This window comes from Acomys minous (assembly GCF_964271855.1).
Source record: "Acomys minous genome assembly, chromosome: 3".
Lineage (NCBI taxonomy): Eukaryota > Metazoa > Chordata > Mammalia > Rodentia > Muridae > Acomys > Acomys minous.
Genome location: NC_140485.1, coordinates 67,869,988 through 67,895,112, shown reverse-complemented (window position 1 = coordinate 67,895,112; position 25,125 = coordinate 67,869,988). Strand labels below are relative to the sequence as shown.

General features: G+C 51.9%; 2 protein-coding genes across 3 annotated transcripts in view; both read right to left on the bottom strand.

The window, feature by feature from the left end:
- Positions 1 to 25,125, bottom strand: part of KCNB1 (potassium voltage-gated channel subfamily B member 1) — a 94,882-nt gene that overhangs the window by 24,435 nt on the left and 45,322 nt on the right. The window lies entirely within an intron of this gene.
- LOC311594955 (small ribosomal subunit protein eS12-like) lies at positions 1,078 to 1,591 on the bottom strand. Its single transcript, XM_084777206.1, has one exon. The coding sequence runs from the start codon at positions 1,510 to 1,512 to the stop codon at positions 1,114 to 1,116; it is 399 nt and encodes a 132-aa protein (XP_084633332.1). The 5' UTR covers positions 1,513 to 1,591; the 3' UTR covers positions 1,078 to 1,113.

Below are 25,125 nucleotides of genomic sequence, written 5' to 3'. Positions count from 1 at the left end.
AGGCCATTTATTAATTCATCCACTCACTTACTTCTTCAGCAAATAATTATGCTCCTGGTGCCATCCCATAGCTGGAGGACACAAGAGAGAACAGACACCCTGTGTGCATGTGTGAGTGAGTGTGTTTCTATGTGTCGGAGTGAGTGTATGTGTGTGTGTGTGTGTGTGGTGTATGTGTGGTGTGTGTGTGTGTGTGTGTGTGTGTGTGTGGTGTGTGTGTGTGTGTGTGGTGTGTGTGTGTGTGTGTGTGGTGTGTGTGTGTATGTGTGTGGTGTGTGTGTGTTGTATGTGTGTGTGTGTGTGGTGTGTGTGTGTGTGGTGTGTGTGTGTGTGGTGTGTGTGTTGTATGTGTGGTGTGTGTGTGTGTGTGTGTGGTGTATGTGTGTGTGTGTGTGGTGTGTATGTGTGTGTGTTGTGGTGTGTGTGTGGTGTGTGGTGTATGTGTGGTGTGTGTGTGTGTGTATGTGTGTTGTGTGTGTGTGTGTGTTGTGTGTGTGTGTGTGGTGTATGTGTGGTGTGTGTGTGGTGTGTGTGTGTGTGGTGTGTGTGTGTGTGTGTGTGTGTGTGTGGTGTGGTGTGGTGTGTGTGTGTGTGTGTGTGTGTGTGTGTGTGTGGTGTGTGTGTGTGTGATATTCTGGGCAGGAGAAGCAGACATACCTTGCAGGAACAGACCACTCACACATCACTTCAGAGCTACAAAGGCAAGAAGATGGTTGGCAAGGGGGGGGGCGGGTGATGGAGCTGCTCCCTGTGATGACCAGGGGCTTCTCTGAGGAGCTGCTATGGACTGGATGCCCTCTGACCCCCAGGGTTCTTAGGCTGGGGAAGGTGACTCTCAATGTGGCAAGGTTGAGGTGATGGTATCTTTACGGGGTTGGTATGTGGCGGAGTCTTAGGTCTTGGGACTCTTTTGGGGTTGGGGGCAGTTAAGACAAGGTTTCTCTGTGTAATAGCCCTGGCTGTCCTAGACTCACTTTGTAGACCAGGCTGGCCTCGAACTTATGAATATCCACTTGCCTCTGCCTCTTGAGTGCTGGGATTAAAGGTATGCACCACCACACCAGGTGGTTTTTAAGATTCTTTTTTTTTTTTTTGAGCAAAAAATTTATTTATTCATTTCTTGCATTTGAAGTACTCCTCGATGACATCCTTGGCCTGAGATTCTTTGCCATAGTCCTTAACCACTACACAACTGCAACCAAGCACTTTCCGTGGCTTCCCCTCTCGATCGATCTTACAGAGGCCTACCCATCCCCCCAGTTTCTTGTTGTCATCAACCTTAATCAGGTTGATCTGGTGCTCAGCACACAGCGCTTCCACCAGCTTGACGTACATGGGCTCATCGCAGTTGGATGCCAGCACACAAAGGTGGGCCTGGCGCTTGTCTAAGGCTTTGGCAGCTTTGCGTAGGCCACGTGCTAGGCCATCGTGGATGAGGGTGGTCTTCAGCATCTCTTGAAGAGCAGTGTTGACGTCCATTACACCTCCAGCAGCAATGCCTTCCTCGGCCATGGCGATGGATTACGGGTGAGGCCGAATCTTGAGCACACCCGAGCCTCCGCCTCTGCGCAACTCGGCGGTGGCAGGGGAAAAGCGGTTTTTAAGATTCTTAAATTAACCGTGGTGAGAGGATTGTTTCTATGACTGGCCCTCCAGCCCAGGCTCCAAACCCTTCTTTTTCCCCCAGCCTCTGGCTCCCCAATTTCTAGCCCTCTGCTGGCCATGTGATCTTTCCTCTGCCAGCCACTGCAGTGCCACCTGCCAGAAAGCCTAGCAGCCAAGAGGCCCTCACCAGAGCCTGCTCTCTGCTGTTCCAATTCCCAACCTGTGACACTGTGAGCTAAATAAAGCGCCTTGCCCCAGGGATTTTGTTACAGTCATGAAAAACAGACTAATGGTGAAGCAGGTGTCTGAAGGAAGACCACAAAGCTGTCTGCAGCCCCGGGGAGGAATATCGGGGGAGGGGTGGTAGAGGGGGGGTGGGGGGTGGGGTTCATTACCAGTCCCATAGTCACACAAGTCCGTTCTATGACCTTCCACTCTGTGGACAGGATAAATAATGTTCACCGAGCACCCACACACTCTGTGCTACGCTCTGTTCTGAGCATTTCACACACACACCAAACTACGTCACACTCTGGGTGCTGGCAAGATGGCTCAGCAGCTCCAGTTCCAGGGGATCCGGCGCCCTCTTCTGCCATCCCTGCCTTATCTTCACTTCTTTCTAGCAATTTCTTATTGATCCTTCAATCTCTGAGGCCCCGTGCCAGCTGCTGTGGGCAAAGTGACCCCCCAGTTCTTCTGCGGCAGAGCACATCTGAGCCAGCGGAGTGCTTCCCATATCCTGTCCCCAGCTTTTCCTGAACCCCTCATAGGACCCCCAGTCTCATCTCGGCACACAAGGTTTCAGCCTTGGCCCCGGCAGGATTCTCACATGAGCAATGTCACCCTTTGGCTGTCCCCAGCCTCTTCCTTCAGAGGACACATGCTGGGCCGTCCAGGCTACAGAGAACGCACACACTCTGCCTTTAGAGTGTAAATGCTGCCCAGCTCCCTGACAACAGATGGCACAGACTGAGCGCCTACTGTGTGCTGGCATAACAGGAGAATGAAAGGACAGACCTTAGATTTCTGTGCACAAGGCTCCTTCTCAGCCTACACTTTCTTTGTCGCTTCTGCAGTCTGAGGCTGGGAGTCGGCTGAGAGGAAGGACCTGGAGGGAGCTCACAGGGTCGGGCCTGGAGCTGGGGATGGAGGACACACACGCTTGGCCCTGCTCTGCTATTTGTAGGCAACAGAGAGTTAGGCTAGGCCCCTGGTTCTCTGCTTAGCTGGGCAATGGGCTTCCTGTAGCCTTTTCCCTAAGCACGGGAGTACATCCTGGTTCTGCCTTCCCAGGTGGTGCCAGGACTGAGCCAATGGTGCCTGTGGGGCTGGGGCTGGGCTGAGTGGCACAGTGCTCATCATACAGAGGTGAGGCGTTGTATTCCATCCCTAGCCAGGCCTCCCTGCCGGGTGCAGACCCACTGAGTCTTCAAGTCCTCCTGCCTTGGACAGGGCAGGTCCAAGTGGCTTCCTGTCATATTTCTTTTCAGAGACCAAGGAGTGGGACTGTCCTCTCTTTTCTGCCAGAGGGCCTGACCTCTCTGTTGTGCAGGGACCAAGTGGGAAGTGCACAGGGCTGGGCCAGGCTGGGTGTGAACTACCAGAAAGGGCAGGCAGCCCTCACTAGCTCTTTGAGGGCCTGGAGGCGTCCATAGGGTGGCCTGATTCCCCTGCTTCTCAATAGAACTCAATAGAAGGCTATTATAAACATAGCTATAAACATATGTAAGTATACACACATATTTATGGTGTGTGTGTATGTGTGAAAACACTCCAATACATTAAATTATGTGAATGAATGAAGCCAGGCCTGGTGGAGCACACCATTGCCCCCAGCACTGAGGAGGCTGAGGCAGGAGAATTGTCACTTGGAGGTCAGTTTGAGCAAATGTAGTTCAGCTGAAGTCCGCATGGTTACGGGTCAAGTCTTTCTCCTCTTACGACACCTTCTACTTGCTACCTGCGTGTCCCTCCCTCCCCTAAATCATTACAAGCAAGCTCAGCTCCCACAAGAGCTCACTGCCTTTGAGCATACAACAGTAATGACAGCGACAGTCATCACAGAAGGAGGGAGGGAGGTGAGGGTGCCACAGGACGGCAGAAGATGCTAAAATCACCCCTGTAGATATTAAGAGGAAAACACAGGGCCCAGAGAGGTTAATCAACGTGCCCAAGGTCACACAGCTAAGTGACAAACTGGCTTTGTGCCCAGGCTGTGTGACTCAAAACACTATGATCTATCCCAGTGGTGGTGGCACTGTCCCCTGGGAGGAATTTTAGAAACATGGGGGAGAGCAGCTGTTTCTGGTTGCCATGGTACTGACAAAGGGGTGATGGCGGCTCATAGTGGCTTTCAGTGGTGCATACTAGAACCAAAACCATCCCATGAAACACGTGTGGCCCTGAGTCATGAAGTCACAACCTCGTCCCTGTGCCAACAGTGCACCAGATAGATCTCTCTATCCCTTGGTGGTATCCAGAACTGAGCTGAGCTGGGTGTGGTGGCGCACGCCTTTAAGCCCAGTATTCAGGAGGCAGAGGCAGGTGGATCGCTGTGAGTTCGAGGCCAGCCTGGTCTACAAAGTGAGTCCAGGACAGTCAGGATTACACAGAGAAACCCTGTCTCCAAAAACTCAAAATCAAAACAAAAGAGAAATACAAAACAGAATGGAGCAAAGTCCCAGTAAGGGGGGGACCACCAGCACCCCAATCTTATAGAAGAGGACACTGCAGATCAAAGAGTGGAGGAGACATGACAAGCTGATACATGGCATTTGGGTTGGAAGTACAGTGAAAAAGTTAAGGGCACAAATTTTGGAGTAATGCCCCAAACCTCAGTTCATGATGGTGCTATGCCCTGAGAAGTTGAAATGTTTGAAGCCAAAACCCCATTGCTACAGGTCTGGTGGTGGTGGCGGCGGCACACACCTTTAATCTCAGCATTCAGGAGGTAGAGGTAGTCGATCTCTGTGAGTTCAAAGCCAGCCTGGGCTACAGAGTGAGTTCCAGGACAGCCAGGGCTACACAGAGAAATCCTGCCTCAAATAAAAACAACAACAACAACAACAACAAAAAACAAACAAACAAAAACTCCACTGCTGAAACTACCAAACTTCCCAGCAGAGGCCAGCTGCTTCCCAAAGTACCTGTGATGATGTGGGGTGCCCCACCCAGAGCTTTCTCTTCTTTTTTCTCATCCCCTTCCTAGAGTTCAACACTCCAGAGCCTTGCATACACCAGGCAAGCACTGTACCAACTACATTTATCTTCAGTCCCTAAAGCAGGCCTTTTCCTCTCTTTTTTGTTTTTGCTGTTTTTTTTTTTAATTTTTGTTTTAATGGTCTCACTAAACTGGTCTGGTCTTTAACTGTGATCCTCCTGTCTGCAGCTTCCAGACAGTTGGGATCACAGGCCTCTGCCTCGAGGACAACAGCCCAGGCCAAATTGTTAGGCTGTGAGGCCACACCATACTTCAGAAGCCTGAATGAAAACAAAAACAAAAACAAAAATCCAGGATTCAAAATTCTAAGTAATGTTGTCCACAAGTCCCTGTCACCTGCCATCAACCATCACACAAGTTCAAAACAGTCTTAATCAAACCACTCCCCACCAGGGGAACGCTCCAGATATTTTAAAGGTGATCTTTCTGCTTTGGAGACAAGGTCTCAGGAACTCAGGTTGAACCTAAGTTTTCAAATCTCCTGTTTCAGCCTCCCAAGGGCTGGGATTTCAGGTGTGTTCCATGGTGCTTGGTGTAACACTAAGAACAACAACAACAACAAAGTTCCATGTAAATGTAGTTGCTAAAGTGCTGGGCCAGCATGCATGAAGCTCTGGGTTCAGGCTCTAGCGTCACATACACTGGGGGTGGCAACCTACGCCTGAAATCCCAGGACCCGGGATGCGGTGGCAGGTGGCAGGATACAAAGCAAATGCCAGGCCAGCCTAGGCCACAAGAGATCCTGTCTTTATAAGACTTAACACACACAAAAAATGCAAGGGATTTGGATCAGTAGTACCAGGCTTACCTAGCATGTGAGAGGTCTTAGTTTGATGTGTACACACGCACGCACGCACGCACGCACGCACGCACGCACACTATTAAACTCTATAATGAACAAAAGTATAATGAATAAAATACCCTAATTAAAAAACAGAATCTGAGAAAGTGGGAAATGCACGATGATCTTGTGCAAGCCCCTCAGTCTCACTGTGACCCCTCAGCCTGATGTGGTGTGGGGAATCCACTCTCCAGCCTCCACTGTGGATCTTGGGAAGAGGAGTTAAATACAGGCCGCTGCCAGCGCTGGTCTGTACCGCTGGAGGCAGACAGGCCCATCATCAGTGGCGGGGTGGCTGGGTGGCTCCACACCCCGAGTGTCAAATAAGCACTGGCGTTCCCAACACACCTGCTCTACTGCTTGTTTCCCAGAAGCCTCTTTTGAAACTTGTCTGGTAAAAAACGGGCACCAAACAGCTATTTCTGCCGCAAGAAAGAGAAGCTGAGTCTGTGGCAGGGTGCCAGGCTCCAGTCCTGCCCCTCACTGCTGGGTGGCCCTGGGTAAGCCAGGGTGCTCTCTGCTTTCATCTGCCTGTGGCAGGGAAGGCTAGAAATCCCACATAGCCACTTTGTCATCAGCTTGGCTGCATAAATAAACAACACAAGGAAAAAAATTGAGACTCTGTGTGTGTGATATGTCTGTGTGTCTGTGTGTGTGTCTGTGTGTCTGTGTGTGTGTGTGTGTGTGTGTGTGTGTGTGTGGTGTATGTATGCGTGGCATGTGTGTGTGTGGTGTGTGTGGTCTGTGGTGTGTGGTCTGTGGTGTGTGGTGTATGTGAGAGGCATGTGTGTGTGGTGTGTGTGTGGTCTGTGGTTTGTGTATGTGTGTGGTCTGTGGTGTGTGTGTGTGTGTGGTCTGTGGGTTTTGTGTGTTCTGTGGAGTGTCTGCGTGTGGTGTGTGTGTGGTGTGCATATGTGTGTGCCTGCGCCCTGTGAGGCCAGAAGAAGGCCTCGGCAAATCTCTAGGACCCGGGGTCACAAGTGGTTGTGATCTGCTTGTGGATGCTGGGAACCAAACTCTGGAAGAGCAACCAGCGCTCTTAACCACTGAGCCATCTCTCCAGCCCCCAAAAGAAAACCGTCACTCAGTTTTGAAAGTGAAATCCAGAGGACACAGCACCTAGAAGTTGTCAAAAGCCAGCAATTTGTTTGTTTCATTCTTTTCCTTCTTCTTGAGACAGGGTCTTGCCGTTTAGCCCAGGCTGGCCCAGAACTAATTATGTGACCTAGGCTAGTCCTGAGCTTTCCATCCTTCTTTGTACACTGCCCAGGGGCTGGGATGCCAGGTGTAAACCGTCATACCCTACTTCAAGGCCAGCAATAATGAGCTTCCTTTTCTATGTGGCCTCTCTCTGAGGCAGGAGAGTGAGAGGTCCACACAGTGGCAGAGGGTGCAACATGGAGGGGAGGAAGAAAGAGAAGTGATTTTAGAATCTTTCCCTTCTCAAGTGAGAAAGTCAGTTCTCAGAAACTAAGCTACTCGGCGACACTGTGCTCCCGAGAAAGGCCCTTGTTACTTTCACCTCTTGTAGACCATTTCTAAGGGTCCCCACCCTCCTAGCTGCTGTCAGCACACACACCTGGGAGCAGCGCCATCCCCTAGCTGGCTAGTGCACACAGCACACCCACAGTGGCTTGTGTCAGGGCTGCTGGCTGTGCTGGCGCCCTTCCCTGGTGCTTTCCAGGCCTGTTGACTCCCAGGACTAATTAACTGAGGAGGTTTGGGGATGGAGAAGGGACCCTGGCAGTGGCCCTGTAAACAAGCCACCAGTCAGCTACTAGCTGCTAACAGCCAAGCAATCCACGCAGGGCTGGCTGTCCCTCAGAGTTGAGCCCAGGATCCTAGCTAAATGTTCTGGAAATCTGTGAGGATGTCCTATGACGGCAGAGATGGCATGTGCAGCAGTGAGCAGAAGCTGGGATTCCAGGTGACCTGGAAGACACCAGATGGACCTGAACCTCAAAGCAAACCTTTCCTTGTATTGGTGGTGACAGGCCCTCCATGTGGTGACAAGTTGCCTTACACTTTTCAAGCCTAGGTTATGAGGTTTCTCTTTTGTTCTTGTCGTTTTTGAGCCTGAGTCTCATGTAGCCCAGACTGTCCTTGTCCCCATCTTAGTGGAGGATAACCTTACATTTCTGGCCCTCTTGCCTCCCCAGGGCTGGAATTATAGGTGTGCTGGACATGGTACCCAGGGCCCTACCCACTGAGACACACTCTCAGCTTTGCTGTGGTTTTTATCTACGCTGACCTTCCCAGAAAATTCATTTACTGAAGAGAGGAAGGGACCAGAATTGCCTTTCTCTCAGTTCAGAACTCACACGCTGGGACTGTGGTACAGCCAACAACCTGCTCTGTTTCTGTCCCTGTCACACTCTCTGTAGTGTGAGCACTGAGCACCTGGCGGCTCAGTGGCCTTTTCTGCTATCATTGTTGTGGGCAGACATTTGCATATGCAAATGAACACACACAGAGGCACACACACACCATCTCCTTGTTCCCTGTTCCAACGAAGTTAGGTTTTAAAAAGTTACGTGTGTAAAAAAAAAATACATGTTTTGTTTTTGTTTTTGAGACACAGTCTCCTTATGCAACCTAGGCTGTGATCCTCTTGCCTCTGCCTCCTGAGTGCTAGGCTTGCAGGTATAGTAAGTCTCTTACAGACAGATTCATAGTCTGATGACATCTGAGAAGATGAGTTAAGAAAGTCTCCACAGCCGGGCGTGGTGGCGCACGCCTTTAATCCCAGCACTCGGGAGGCAGAGGCAGGTGGATCGCTGTGAGTTCAAGGCCAGCCTGGTCTACAAAGCGAGTCCAGGACAGCCAAGGCTAACACAGAGACCCTGTCTTGAAAAACCAAAAAAAAAAAAAAAAAAAAAAAAAAAAGAAAAGAAAAAAAGAAAGTCTCCACAGATGGAGGGACCTGTGGCCGTGGGTAGGGGGCCAGAGGGCCACTGTGCCCTGATCCCTCCGAGCTCCTGACATTATTATTCTCCACTCCTACCTGTGGTTAGGCATCCACATGTCTGAATTTTCACTATATCTGCCCTTGTTCGCCACTGTGTACACTGGACCCCATAGGCTGCTCCTGCTACAGGTCCAGGTGTCTCTTTTCCAGTCACTGCAGCCCAGTGACTTATAAGATCATTGCGCGCACGCGCGCGCACACACACACACACACGTACGTGCGCGCGCACGGAGCGGGGTGCTCTTTTCTGTCTTGCTCATGGTTGAGATTTTCACAGCATCATTTTGACATAACATTCCAGAAAACACTTTCAGCTAAACCATGTTTTTCTGTGATAGAGACATGTCACCTTCCCAGTATTGCAGCATGTACAATGACAGCCAATATTTGTCACTCAGAGAGAGAGAGAGAGAGAGAGAGAGAGAGAGAGAGAGAGAGAGGAGAGAGAGAGAGAGAGAGGAGAGAGAAAGGAGAGAGAGAGAGAGAGAGAGAGAGAGAGAGAGAGAGAGAGAGAGAGAGAGAGAGAGAATTTAGTGAGGAAGGAAGCAACACTCAAACTGCCTGTGCTCCCTTGTTCATTTTTCATTCATTGCTGGGTAAACAGCCATGGACACAGCTGCCCACATTTTTTCCTCAGAGACTATCAACAAATAAGGTAACATCAGCCCATGACAGCGGCACCAAGGAAAGCCAGTGCTGGAGGAGGGCAGAATCAGTGCAGAGCATGGTGGTGATTCATCCACTTTCCCCATCAACATTTAGGAAGACAATGGCTTCCCAAAGTTTCCTGCCTCCCTTGCAGCTAGAAACCCCATGTGGCTCTGTTCTGCTGTACAGGACTTGAATAGAAGTGAGTAGATGAATGTACTTGTGTCTGTTCTTAACACTGTGCTGTCTACTTTCCTCTGTTCCTCCTAGCTGGAGATTCTAAGACTTGTGTGCATTTTCTTCACTTGGTTTTGTTTTTTGAGACGGGGCTCATGTAGCCCAGGCTACCCTTAAACTTTTTACAAGGCCAAGGGTGACCTTGAACTTCTGATCCTTGTGCTGGATTATAAGTATGTACCACTATACTCAGGTCAATAGAGATCCTTCCTGGGGATTGAACTCAGGGCTTCGTGCATGTTATATTCTTCAGTCAGTCTCTCTCTCTCTCTCTCTCTCTCTCTCTCTCTCTCTCTCTCTCTCTCTCTCTCTCTCTCTCTCCCCCTCTTCCCGCCCCCTCTCTTCCCTACCTGTCCTGGACTTACTTCGTAGACCAGGCTGGCCTCGAGCTGTTTCCCGAATGTGGGGACTAACGGTGTGCACCACCCCTCCCGGTGGCCTTAGTCTCCTTCTTATCTTGCTTTTCTTGATTAATCCATGTATCTGTCCGCTCATCCACCCATCGCTCTGCCCACTAGGCAAACACGTACAGAAGGCCTGCGCTGGGGAGGAAGAAATTGAACAAACTCCACCTATGCCTCTAGGAGCCCCGAGTCCCTTCAGAGGGATGAGAGCCAAGTATCTTTATGCAACAACAGGACACACAGAGTCTGAAATTGTCACTTCTCTCATATGACCTTGAGGCAGTGGCTTCCTGTCTCAGAACTTTAACTTTCTCTCAGTAAAGCAAAGACAACAATTGCTACTCCCAAAACCAGGAAGAAAAAGTGCTTTTGGTGAGTGCGGGGGCAGCCGGAACTCACAAACCACTTCCGTCTATCCTAAACGGGCACTGGGAAGTTAGCTCAAGGCTCTCAGACCTGGCACAGGAGCCAAGGAACCTGGGTATGTGTGAGAGGAAGTGAGGAGGGAGAAGGCAGGGAGAGCACAGGTGTGTGCACCCATGGACACAGCTGCCTGTAGGCTGGGGATGAGGTGCAGGCTTAGAGCACCTGCCCAGAGTGTCCCAGACAGTCACCAACAGGCAGAACTGGACCACGGGAGTGAATAAATATCTGCTGCAGGTGCCATAGTCTTGGGAACACTCGGAGGCCAAATGGGGTCTCTAAGTCCTGTCCCCCGTACACCACACTGGCTGTTCCTACGGACCTCTGTTCTTTGGTCTTCGAGGAGGCATACTCCTTTAAAGAATCAATATGCTGCATATCCTGATTACTTTCTCACACTCACTGCCCCGGCCCAGGCCATCCACATGTCCCACAGAGACTACTGTGTCTCTCCCTTGTATCGCTGAACCCCTTTCATCTTCACGCTCTCCTCAGAAACCAGCTCTGTAAAACAGATCTGTTCAAAAGTCCCCAGGGGTGCCCCCCACCCTCCCTTTCTTGGAACAAGAGCCCCTGGCTTCCTCACAGCCTTCAAGACCTTGACGCTGAGACCTCTGCCCATGCTCATACTGTTCCACCCACCTGGACTCTTCCCTGGACTCCCATGTACCACCTGGCCGCAGCCCCAGGGCCTTTGCACTGCAATTCTCTTTCAGCAAGGCTTGGTCCCATCTCAGAGGGTCTTTTTCCTTTCCAGCCTTGGGTTTCAGCTCAATGCTACCCCTATAGAAGACCCCTGGCCACACATTCTAGGCACTGGGGACGTGGCCCAGGTGACAGAGTGCTGCCTAGCATGCAGGAAATGCCAGGTTTCACTCCCAGCACTGCATAAGCGTGACGTGGCAGCACAGACATGCCATCCCAGTGCTAAGGAGATGGGGACAGGAACATTGGGTATCCAAGGCCAACCTTGGATAGATGGAGAATCTAAAGACAGCCTGGGCTATGAGACCCTGTCTCAATAAACTAACTAGCTAGCTAGGTAACTAACTAACTAACTAAGTAACTAACTAGCTCGCTCGCTCGCTCGCTCACTCACTCACTCACACCTCTTTACCCTCACATACCCTGAGAGTCTCTAAGGGGTTCCAAGCCTTTGGCTGATTCTTTCATGGCAAACTGACTGCTTCTCATACTTGCATGTGGGGTTCCTGAGGGGAGAGGGTGTTTTATAAACCCACTACGCAGCTCCAGCAAGGCTCCACCCTCACAGACCCCGTGCTCAATAAATACTCACTGGGTGCTCGAACACCCAAGGCTTGCCCCAGTGGCAAAGGTGAGTCAAAGGGAGTGGTCCCTAAGGATCCCCAGAGGGCCACACCCTTTGCACAGATGTGAAACTGAGACCCAGAAGGGCAGGGGTCATATAGCCCAGCTGCACAGGCAAAGCCATGCCACAGTGGCCCTGTTGGTAACAGTCCCCAGCTGGGCCCCACCGCCGCCCACCTCTCCTACAGACACTTGTCCTTCCTCAGAAATGGTCCAACTCCATCTTCCAGCAGTCGCCCTTAGGGCCCTGCTCAGTCCCAGTCTCCTCTGGCCCATTGATACATTTCTGGAGGAGGGTGAGGGAGAAAAGCCTCCACCTTCTCTGTTGGCCTTCAGGGGTGTCCTGGCAAGAGCTGAATCTCCTGCTGCCCCAGGACAGGGTGACCCAGTCCAGAGGTCCATCTGTCCCAGCTTCCCCCTGCCTACCCACAGCTGGGTACAAGGGACAAGCTCTCTCAGAAGCCCGGCTCCACATTTAAAACGGGATGGAAGCCACGGCACCACCAGAAAACAGTAGGAAGTCTCTTCTTGCTGCTGCTGTTTCCAGCTATCTGCAATCATAGCGTAAGCACCTACTGTGTGCACTTTCCAAAGTGCTTTTTTGTTTTCTGGACCAGGGAGCAGGGCTGAAGTATATGTCCTGTCCGGTGCACAGGCTGTCACTCACAGAATCGGTTTACTGTCTTTCATTTGCTAAACACACTGGCGGTTCATTCCATCTCTGCAAACCCTACCAGAGAAAGCTCTCCACAGGCCCCCTCCACAGGACAGAGAATAAAAGAGATGTAGGTCACAGGCCAGCCACCCTCGAGGGGAAGCGGTGGCACCTGTGGGGGAGGGGCAGGGCTCCGTGATGGGATCTCTCTGTCATCTTCGGCTGCTTTCCCGTTCTAGGCCCTGGCAACTCCTCTTCTGGTTTCTCTAAGCCAGATGTCAGGTTAGGGAAACAGATTCCAGCCTTCAATGAGGATAGCGAGCTGCGTCAGAGCAAGGGCGCCGCCGCCGGGCGCCAGTGCCACGGAGGGTGAGTTATGGCTGGGCCTGGGGTGGGCGGGTGACAGAGGCTGTGGGAGGGGAGAGCGGGCAAGAGAGAAAAAGGCAAGCTAGGAAGAAAAGCAAGATGGAGGGAGACAAGGGGGAAGAGGAAAAGACAGAAAGAAGTGGGGAGGGAGAGGGAGGAAGATGAGGAAGAAGAGAGGACCAAAGGAGAAGAGAGAGGGAGAGTAAGGAGAAAGGAGAGGGGGGAAGGGGGGTGCGTGGGAGGGAAGGGAGGGGAAAGAGAGGGGGTTGGAGGGGAGATGGGGAGTCAATACTGTTTCCATTTGGCCTTTCTCTGGCCTCCTCTGACCTCTCCTTCCTGTGACTAAGAGCCTGGGAGGACCTGACTCCTGCTAACCCCAGCTCCTCCCTGAGCTGTGGCCAGCTCCTCCTGCTGAGTGAACACCTCTGCAGTTGGGAGGGGGAGGGTGGGAAGGGAGGAAGGGGCGGGAAGAGGGGAAAGGGGGGGAAGGGGGACACTCCTGACAGATACCTAACTACAGCAGGCCTTGAGCTTCTGGAGGCCTAAGCCTGTGCTGTCTGGAGCCCCCGAGGCTGGAAGGCACTGCACGCTGCTGCCTCAGAGCTTTCTAGGGAGCAGGCTGCTGCCCTGATGCTCAGGCAAGTAAGCACTAGAAGAGATGCAGTGGGGCTGGGGGCGGGCGGCGGGAGAGGCGACAGCTTGATAGCTGGTGATCTGACCCTTTAGCGTCCACCCAGGTAAAGACAGAGGTGGTAGAAAAAGGCAGCCATCCTTCGTAGGAAAGGACAAGAAAGCCAGAATCTGGAGGATTCTGGGTCCCCGTTGAGTCTCTATTCTTCCTGGTTCAGACAACTAGGGTGGAAGAAGAGAAGAGCGCCACGTCCACTGGATCCCGTGGGAGCCGGGCTGGGGGCAGGCGTGTGCATCTGAGCTCTGTAGCAGAGCAGAGCCTCTTTCTGCTTGGGCAGGCACTGAAGAAAGATCTGGAATATGCAGCAGGAGAAAACCTCCAGTCTTCCTAGCCAGAGAAGGCGAGGCAAGGGCCACACATGCCTTTTGACACACAACAGCTTCATGCGTCATATATGTGGCTTCTCGTGGCCCACTTGTCTCCAAAGGCCTGTCTTGCCTCCCCCATTAGGAGCTGTCCCTCCACCCCGGTCCACAGCAGGCTTGGTGGCCCTTTAGCTGCTTTTCCCTACTACCCTGGGGCCTTTGCATTATAGTTTCCCCTACTGAGGAGTACCAGCCTTCATTCTGTGATGGTGTTAGGCAAGCCTCAGTTTCCAGAAAGTAGGTGGGGGCATATGAAAGGGGCACCCCACACTCTCCAGCCAGACTCCACAGGATCTGAAATAAGAGTTGTCATCTCAGGAGCAAAATTATTCACGTCAGTATTATTTATTTAGTCAAAGAGCTTAGAAATAGTGTCTGCGCTCATCGTGGGTGAAAATAAAACTCACCATGGACCACTAAGCAGCTGTGAGAGAGAACGCCGTGTTATGATGAGCATAAACAGGAACCGTGCTCTAAGCTGTACAAACAAAACCAGGTGAGGGTCATACAAACACAGGCTCTGGCTTCGGCAAAAACAGAAGAAAAACATGTATGTATATGGGTTTGTTAGCACATGAACGTGCTATTCCTGGAAGGGTTCATGAACTGGTGCCGGTGTCCGCCTCTAAGGAGGACACGGTGCCCAGAGCGGCGGTGAAAGGGCACTTTCCCTCATGTGCCCTTTGAACACTCTGACTTTCCAACGGGAACTATAATAGCCAGTCAAAACCCAAGGCTGCAGTATTTTTAGAATTTCGACCTTATCTCTAAATGGGCTGCGGTTGCGCCGTATACAAGCAGCGGCAGAGCAATGGCGTGTGAAAAGGCTCCTGTATCCATCACAGAGTCACTCCCAGGGACCACCAGGCACTAGAGCAGAGAACAAAGACACCTTCACACACAGACTCTATCCACGGTCTATCCTGCGGCCTCCTCTCCCGTGGCCTGACATTTGTGCAGACGGCTCGGACCTGCTATTCCAAATGCCCCAACCGGAGAGGTGTTTCCTTGTTGTCTCCACACTGGTCAATATTCTAGGAGCTGCAGAAAATAGAAATGCTCTGGGCATCTCCCGTCCTGAGGGACCCTGCCCTTGCTTTCCTTAGGAAGGTGGGGGTGGGGGCAGAGGCTGAGTTCTCACGAGGCACGGCAGCCACAGGCCCACATTTAGCCTCCCCCGGGGGACAGTGATAAATTTGCCAAGGGCACAGGGTTGCGGGGCCTGTCCCTGGGAACGTGCTTCTGACTGAGTGTGGGGGGGAAAAGGTGCCCACTCCCGACACTGAGCCAGGGGCTCAGTCTGGCCCTGAGTCCACAGCCCAGGTATTTTCCCCTCCACGGTTGACCTGACTATGACTTGGGGCTGACATGAACTAAGGTGAACGCTTCCTGCTAGCCAGAGTGAAGGCAGGCATGTCAGAATGACGTGCTAACGGATGTCTTGCCCGCTTGATAGCATCGCCTAGCCCTTCTGTCTCCACAGCCCTGTTGCCTGAACCGAAACTGAGCCATGAGGGGGAGTGGTGGTGGTGGGCTGGCGTCCTAGTGGTCCAGACATTTCTTCTAGGGGAGGGGACTCCCCTGGGGTCCCTGAGCTGAGGAACGACCTACACAACATTTCCAAAGATCTCTCTGAGTCGCTCTGGGGAAGCTGTGTATTCTGACAGAAGCCTGTGAACACTGGCCACCGCAGCGCCGGTGACCCTGGCGACAAGAGGACGCTCCTGAGACACCAGTCCACAGACTCAGAGAACATCCAGCACACCAGTGAGCTGCCAGCCTGGTTTCTGGAAGCATCCAGAAGGCGTCCACCTCTTAGCACTTTCTGATAAGCCAGAGTACGACCACAGCCTCTGGCGCACCTGGTCCCTATGGCAGTGAGTCTTTTGCCACAGACATCTGAAGGGACCCGTTAGAACCCACAGAAGGCCTCCTCTCCTCAAAACATCCCTCACTTCCCACCATAACTCGAGGCAAAATCCAGAACCTTCCCACGCCTCCCACATGCTGTGTGCCCAGCTCCTCTTGGTCAGATGTTCCTCCACAGGGGCCCTTGCAGCTGCCATCCTGACCTCCTCTGGCTCCTGCAACACAACTGGAACCTCAGTGCCCTTGCACTTGCTGGGCTCTCTCCTACAACCCTTTGCCCTCAGGCATGCCCATCTCCTCTCCTCTCTTTGATTTCCAGTCTCATCTGAAGTGTCGCCCTCCCAGGACAGCTTTCCCCGACTGCTCTGTTTTGTCCATCCTACTGTCCCTTAGTCCCCACATGTCACATCTACAGGCAGGTATTACATATTAAACTGGATCTTCTTATTTGTCTACTGGCTTTCTCTCCCCTTTAGAACGCATCTTCACAAGCCTGGGTCTCTCCCCTGCTCTTCAGTGCTCTGCCCTCAGACGCCTCGCAAGGGTCCAGTGAGGCAATGGTCTAATGAAGAGTAGGCGTTGAAGGATTTCTTGGGAATAGCTGGGGAGACAGTTTGGATGGTAAAATAAAGTGCTCGCTGAGCAAGTGCGAGGACCCGAGTTCAAGCCCGAGAACCCGTGGAAAAGCAGGGCGTGGAGGCGTGTGCCCGGAGTCCCGGTACCAAAGAGGTGGAAGCAGTAGCTCCGCAAGGCTCCCTCCCTCACCCAGTAGCCTAGCGAATAGGCGAGTTCTGGTTCTCGAGAGAGACTGTCTCAAAAATTAGGGTGGAAGAGCGACTGGGGAAGTTACTTGATGTTGACTTCTGACCTCCACGCCCATATGTCCATGTGTGCGCACACGCATACATACACATATGTCCATGTGCGCGCACATGCATACATACACATATGTCCGTGTGTGCACATGCATACATACACATATGTCCATGTGTGCACACATGCATACATACACACCAGCGTGCACATACAGACAGACTCTGGGTTCAATGTCTCGTGGGTCTGTGCTCTCTCTCCCTTTCTCTCCCTCTGCCTCCCCCTCCCCGTCTCATTCTCCCTCTCTGGGTGGGGCCAGGTGACCACAGGAATGATGTTCTTTAGTTGAAGCACTTCCATGGCTGGAGATAAAGCCCACCATTTCCTCAAGGCTGTCTGGCAATCAAAGGGCTGAGGCTACTCCAAGGAAGCCATGCAGAGTGAGTTCTGCTGGAACACAGGGCCTTCCGGGAAGCGGAGGAAGGCAATGACTATCTCTGTAAATTGCAAATGAGGCTTTCCCTCAGACTGGCTTCTCCTTCCAGGAAAGACTCAACGTTTTACCATGTGGAAAATAACTGTCCACAGTCATGATGGCGAAGGTCAATGCAGCCATGCTGGGCATGGCGCTGTGTGGAGGACACTGTGTGCCTTCTTCCTTAAATCTCCAATACCTCCAAGTATCATCCCTGCTTGCCAGAAAAAGAAACAGAGGCTCAGAGGGGTGGGGCACCTTTCTCAATATCCTGCAGACATGAAGAGGGGACATTAGCTTGGAAGCACTGTCACCTTCCCTCGGGCGGCCATGTGCGCGGTGGCCCTCTCTGAGCAGACACAGCTGGGACTGGCAAGAAGGCCCTGGATTCTACATACTCAGCCTTCTGGGGGACACAGCAAGGACAATGACCGGCAGCCAAGGGCAGACAACCTTGGGCTCTATTCTCCTCCTCTGCCCACCAGGCAAGATGGACTTGGCTCTGGCCATCTTTGGCTACCATGGAATGCTGAAGCATGCCCTGTTCTTGGGCCACCTTGTGGTCTGTCAGTCTTGTGTAATGCTGTCCTTCCACACCTGATCCCTTCCTTGACATGAACTTGTAGTTACAAGAGCATCCAGACATCACCTCCACGGTCTCCGAGGTAACGGTCTCTCTTTCTCTCAATTCCGGCTCAGAAACTGATGCTTACAGTAGGTGACTGCTGTGGGAAACTGCTAACATGAACCATCTAAGGATACCACCGTATAAAGGTCCAGGATGGACCAGTGGTCACCTGCCCAAGGGCAGGGGAGCGGGACATTCCTTTAAGGAATGTCTTCAAGTTGATCGTGGCGGCAGCTGCTCAATTCTGTAAACTTACTATTCCATTGATGTGTCGAACCAATTATGTGCATGTGTGTTATACATCTAGCTGGATAGGATGGTGCACACCTATAATCCTAGCTGCTCGGCTTGACGACTGCAGGTTCAAGGCCCATCTTGGCTAGTGAATGAACTTACCCAAAAGCTCAAATAAGTTCAAGGCTCTAGTGAAACCCTGTCTCAAAATAATAGATAAAAACAGAGATGGGCTGCAGCTTGGAGGTAAAACCTTAGCCTAGCTGAGTTCAATATCTAGTAGCTACCCCCTGCCTGCTCCTGAGAGAACCAGGGCTGAAAGAGGAGACCAAGGCTGGAGGCTGAGGCTGGGGTTGCTTGTTGGGACATGTTTGGCCAATGGGTGTAAAGGATTACAGCTGTGACACACAGGACTGACAAGAGGGAGGACTTAGGATGACCACAAGGGCCGGCAAAGTGTTGGCATTGCCCACCCCCACCCCCAGCACCCTGAAAAAGTGGCTCTTATCCAAGCTGGCATATGGGGATGTCTTGGGGGACAGCTCCTGTGCATTCCTGGTCTGTGTGTCTACTGAGCCTCTTCTGGGATGTCTGTTTACCAAGCAGCCCGGGCACATGGAGCCAGCACGTCCTTAGGGTCCACAGGCAGAGCATCTTTGCTTCTGCAAGCAGCATGAAGACCATGTCTAACACGGTAAAGGCTGGCCAGGCTGGCTGGCCACACCATGACAAAGGGTTTCCTAGGCCCGGGGATCCACAGCTGTGTGTGCTATTGTCTATGTGGGCTACTTTGCATGGAACGTGGGGACGAAGAAAAACAATGTGAAGAACCAGCCGACTGGGTTCTCAAGTGTCTTTGTCAGTACACACCGCAGGCCCAACCTACGGATCAGTGCTCTGATGCCCAGAGAGTTCAAGCCTCTTATCCAAGATTACATATCCATGTGCCTGGGAGAAACTCAGTTGGTAAAGGTTTGGCTGCGTGAACACAAGGACCCGAGTTCAGATCCCCAGAACCCAGGTGGAAAGCTGAGAGTGGTGGCATATGTCTATAATCCCAACACTGGGGAGGTGGCGGAGACAGACAGATCATTAGAGCTAGCTTTCTCCAGGTCCAACGAGAGACCCTGTATTCAAACAGAAGGTGAAGGAACTGGCAAGATGGCTGATTGGGCAAAGGTTCTTGCTGCCAAGACTGCTTACCTGAATTCAATCATCAGGACCCACATGGTAGAAAGATTAGCCTTTGACTCCACACTCATGCCATGGTGTGTGTGCCCCCCAATAAATAAATAAATATTAAATGAAAACATCTGTTAAAAATAAGGTGGAGAGTCACTGAGGAAGACACCCAACATCCATGTCTGGTTTCCACACAAACATGCACACATGTGCTTGTTCACCTGTGTGTGTGTGTGTGCACACGCACGCACATACACACACACAACCACAGAAAACCAGTGGCAGGCCTGGGGCCACGCCCCAAGCAGGCTGGGTAGAGAGGCAAGAACACCAAGCAGAGATGGGAGCAGCTAAGAACAGCAGCATCTAAAGGTCCCAGTGGTACCCAGAAGGTTGCACCTCAGCATCCCGACTTCTGCCCCCTCCAGAGGCCGCCTGTCCCCACATCCGGCTGCTGGGTTTGAGCAGCCAATTTGGGATGACCGTGATATATTTAACGGTGAGTCACGCTCTGCCTCGGCAATCAGCAGTGGCTGGGGAGGATGCAGGAGCATCTCTGGGAATCCATGCCCGAGGGTCGCCATGGCAACCCCACCCGTGTTGCTTGCCAGCAGCTGGGATGCCAGTACCTAACGAAGGCAGAAATAGTCTCAGAGGCTGAGTGCGGCCAAGGATGGGAGCACCCACTGTAGCATCCTATCGGGGGCACCAGGGCTGACAGTGAGTGGTGAGGTTGGGTGATTAGGAGCCTCACGGACCCCCTGTCCAGATCAGGGTCTTTGATGGTGGCTTGGAATCCTTGGCTTGCTGGGATGGATACATTGCTGTGAGCAACGGCAATTGAGAGCCATCGCTTCTGTCTTTGGCACCTAGAGTGTCTGCATTCTCACCACCTTCTGATTCTCACAAAGATCCCCTCTCCACATACATGTGGGCTCAAATCAAGCATCATACAACCCGCAAAGACTGACAGCCACCCGCACAGTCACCTTCTAGAAGACTTCAGAACCTAGGAGGCATTGGACACACCCATACACCCCATCGCATATAAATGTTCCCTGTGAAAGCAGTTTGGAGTTTGTCCATCCACCCATCCATCCATCCATCCATCCATCCATCCATCCACAATCCTTACAGTTGTTCATTCTAAATTCAAATCAGACCCCACGGGCCTCGCCCGGCAATGGACTCTCCATTACTTTACTCTCATCTCCTTCCACTCTTGCTGTACTACAGCCCCATAGCCTAATTGCTGCCCCTCAGACAGATAGGTGCTGGCTTGCCTCAGGGCCTTTGCATAGTCTCATCTATCTGGAAAGCTCTCCCCTCAAGTAGCCACAACCTGACTCCCTCATTCCCTTTAGGTTCCATTTCAAAGTCACCTTCTAGAGATATACAGTCAACAGCTGCCAAGGGACTGTATCTGGCCTAAGGGACATAGCCTGTATGTACGTACGTACGTACATTTGTATGTATGTCTGTACGTACATACGTAAGAATGTATGTATACATGTTACACACACTTAAAACACAATCCATATGTGTGCCTTACAGAAAGAGATGCTGAAAACTGTGCCTAGCATTTGAGCCTACTCCCGCAGTAGGCATTGCTTTGTCTAAGCAACGTTTCAGGAAACTTGTACTAGCTGTTAACATTCGCTTATTTAGGAGATTACACCTCAAACTCCTAATTTTTCTATGTCAAATTCTGAATGAGCGAGCAGCATGTAGACTTCCTGCCGGTGCGCCCAAATCCCAGCTTGGTCTTCCTCCTTCACTCCTGGAGCCACGTCCAGTCCTCAGGAGACTGTTTGCCACCCCAGGTCTCAGGTCTGAGGGAGTGGAGGGCCACGGCTGGAGGTGCTGAAGAAAGTGGTGGCTCGGGACTGAGGGGTGGGGTAAGACTGTGCCTGCTTCGCTACAGACAGCCTGTTTCTTCCCGTGGCTTCCAATCCCGGGGACTAACGTGCCACTTGAGAAGTCTTTTGAATGGTAAAGCACTCAGTAGGACCTTAGTGAGTGGGACACAGCAGTCACAACCTCAGAAAGAAAAAAGGGCGGTGTGTGTGTGGGGGTACTGCGTCACTGGGCTTGGTGGCTCACCAGGGAGGAAGGAAGGGCTTCTTGTTGGCCGAGCTGGGGGTTTACATTTCTAAATCTCAGAAGAGACAACTGGCCCAGAAGACAGGCATCCCCCCCAAAGGGGGTATCTCCACCCTTCTCCAGGACCTCGCCCAGTGCAGCCCCAGCTTTAGGGACTGACTGAATTGTCACCCTCTTTCACCCTTTGTGGTTGGAGCCTCCCTTTGTCTCTAGGAAAACAGCTCCAGATGTGTGTGTGGACCACACCTGCCTGGTCAGAACCTTCATGATATCGATTCAGGGGTTTATGATGCCTTTCAGGTCCATGTGTACCATGCAGTCCTGTGATAGGGCCACGATGACAGTTGGATGCCAGCCCGGGGCTGCAGAGAGCCAGCGTCACTGGCCTTTGCCAGTAAAAGCCTGTGCAAGGGAGACCGGGGCCAAAGGCCAAGGAAATGGAAACACCACCATGTAATCTGAGCGGCGGGATTCAGCCATGCTTGCAGCCACTAGCCACGGGCTTTTAGTTCTTCAGGGCCGCCGTTCCCGTCCTTGCCCAGCCCCCTTCCCTTCAATTAGCTCCAAGTGATTTTTATAGACAAAGCTGGGATTTCTAGGTGGCGGTAGCGTTGGGTGACAGCAGTCCAGAGGCACGGGCACAGAGGACACGTTCTGGGATTGCTAGTGAGTTAGCTGGATAGAAAAGGCGCTGGCTGTGTCACGTGACAGGAGGACCCACAGGGGCTCGAGTGGCTTTATCAGGCCGCATCAGCTTTATCCAGGGGTAACCCTACAGAAGACTCTGGAGAAAGGAATCGGAGGTGCTGTGAAGACTAGATCAGGATTCTCTCAGGGCCGTCCTCCCCCAGGCTGGGGTGCACATGGTGTGTGTGTGGTGGGGGGGAGGTAGTGTCTGCCACCAGCACTGTCAGATCCCAGAGCCCCACCCTAGCCGGTTCATAATAACAGTGTTTGCAGTAGAGAAGTCTTAGGTTCCCTGCCGCGGATCACTCAGCTACCCTCCCGGGGAGAAAACAGAAAGCCGTGGGTGGGTTTCGTGCACTATTTTGGGCTCTGCCCACATCTTTGTTCTTTGTGAATACACTCCCAGGGTGCCCTTGCTCAGCTATGGCCAGGTGTTGAGCACCAGGCCTGGCTTCATTGTAGAGACTGACTAGCACATGTCAGATGGCTGCCCCAGCCCCATGGGGGGGTGGGGTGAAGGGTGCAATCAGAAGGTGCCAGAACAAGTGGTGGTGACTGAGCAAGCACGCATCTTACAGCAGGTCACATGGCCACCCCATGCCCATGGCTGCCTGATCCATCTGCGTTGGAAGCACCACCTGTACATCCCAGGATGCCACATGGAAGGGGGTGGCATGCACTGCGATTGACCTCTGTGCCCCTTCAGCCAGTCGGCTGAGAGAAAGGAAGATGCTCCTGATTTTGTATGGGTCCAGCCCAGATTAAAGGTGGTATACAGCCCAGCTGCAGCAGGAAGAGAAGGCTGTTCTGCTTGGCCTGAAAAGACTAGAAAAGACCAGAACATAAGTCAAACCTCAGAGGTATTTCTTTGTCTGCTCTGGCTGCTGAAATGCCACGTCCTGGCACATAAGCACGGCTGTGATGAACGTATATGAGGCAGACTAATAACATCGCTACCACCGCGTTTGGATTTGTCTTCATGAGAACATAGACTCAGAGAGGTTGAGTTGCCTACTTGAGATCACACCGGCTAGAGAAACTAGAAGCAGGAGTTGACTCTAAGCTGAAGGCCGGGGGCATTTCTTAGAACCTTGAGATAGGAGAATAGAGCGGGGTAAAACCTACCTGTGAGGCTTGATTATTCACAAGGATCCATCACAACTGAATCATACTGAAAAGTTTGAGGGCCGAGGAGGCCAAACCCACCAGGTACACAAAATATCAAATGTGAACTATTTCCATACTGTCCAGTGATCCACTGCCTAGTACATATGCAGGAGAATGGAAACACCGAGAAATGCACCAGTGGGCCAGTAGATCTGCCCATCCACCCACCCATCTATCCACCCACTCACCTAGCCAGTCAAATATCCATCCACCCACCCATCTATCCACCATCCATCCGCTCGCCCACCCATCATCTACTTATCATTCAAGTATCCATTCAACCACCAATCTATCTACAGACATCCATCATCTATCCACCCATCTATTCACCCACCTACCCTACCATCCATCCACCAATCAGTCCATCCATCCATCCATCCACCAATCAGTCCATCCATCCACCCATCCACCAATCAGTCCATCCATCCACCCATCTATTCACCCACCTACCCTACCATCCATCCACCAATCAGTCCATCCATCCATCCATCCATCCACCCATCTATTCACCCACCTACCCTACCATCCATCCACCAATCAGTCCATCCATCCATCCATCCATCATCCATCCATCCACCCATCTATTCACCCACCTACCCTACCATCCATCCACCAATCAGTCCATCCATCCATCCATCCATCATCCATCCATCCACCCATCTATTCACCCACCTACCCTACCATCCATCCACCAATCAGTCCATCCATCCATCCATCCACCCATCTATTCACCCACCTACCCTACCATCCATCCACCAATCAGTCCATCCATCCATCCATCCATCCATCCATCCATCCATCCATCCATCTATTCACCCACCTACCCTACCATCCATCCACCAATCAGTCCATCCATCCATCCATCCATCCTACCACATGTCTTTGACTCATCCATCACCCATCTTTCTGTCAATCCACCATCCACCCATCCTATTTACCATCATCCAATCATATACTCATTTACTCTTCCATTCACCCATTCATGAATTTCTCACTTATTTGACCCACATACCGAACAACGATCCTTACCGAAAGCCTGCTCTGCACCAGTGTTTTATCGCCACTGGGAAGAGAGGATAAAGAAGGTCTTTGTCAGTATGAATTCACATCTAGTGGGGCGCAGGCCATAGCACATATAAGTATATCTGTAAATTGAGACAGATGCCTCCAAAGAAATGTCCAACGTCCATTGTGAGTGTGGGGAAGGGCTCTCCGAGGAAGGGGATGTTAAGATGAAATCGAAAGTATGATTTATGATCTATCAGTCAGAAAAGATTGTGACTTACAAACTAGAAAACAGTGAGCAAAAGGCAGGTATTGAATACCCGACACAACACAGTCCTATCTTTGAATTCTCTGCCCTGGCTCTGTTCTAGGCTGGTTTACCTCATGGACCCAGCATGGCTGCCATTGCCTTCATGGTAAGATATGCTTGTTCCAGGGAAGGAAGCAAAGAGCCTTTCCTCCTCGGTCCCCGGAACCCCTCAGCAGCCCTGCCTGTGGCACCACAGGGTCACACGCAGGTCACCGATGGCTACCATGGCTACCACAAATCCTCCCTCAGTTCTCGCTCGGGGTGAGTATGCCCTTCAGGCACATTTGAAGGGATTGTTTTAATCTCCCTGCAAGGCACGAGAGTGTGTGTGTATGTGTGTGTGTGTGTGTGTGTGTGCGTGTGTGTGTGTGTTGGCATATGGTGGGAGGAGTCAGGCTGTGTTAACACCTCCTCTAACACACAGAGCTCTTGTCCACAGAGAAGAATGCCCAGCCACAGATGGCAGCAAGGTTGAGATGGTTTATGCTGGCCATAGTTAGATCCTGGGAGTGCGGAGCCAGCCTAGGGGGCGGCCCCAGCTCCACCCCTCCAGGCCATGAGGCGTGAGTGGTGACTATGCAGATGTGGACAAACCCACCATCTTTTCTGTCTTTTCTAGGGCAATAAGCCATCACAGACAGAGGTAGGGGACCTCTCTGGATATTCTTTTAATCCCCATCCAGTGGCAGTCACCAAAATTCCTCAACACATCGTTGTCAAAGGCACCAAGTGGGAACCCATGCTTGATAATGAGGTGCCAACTCCAAAGCTTCAACAAATCACACAGGGAATGCTGGGGACAAAGATGCGGGGATGAGTTTAGAAGAATGACAGTGGGTGTGGCGGCTCATATCTTTAATCCCAGCACTTGGGAGGCAGAAGTAGGTCATCGATTTCTCT

What these genes read in the sequence shown, in the direction of transcription:
- LOC311594955 (XM_084777206.1), bottom strand. Translation starts at nt 1,512, where the DNA reads ATGGCCGAGGAAGGCATTGCTGCTGGAGGTGTAATGGACGTCAACACT.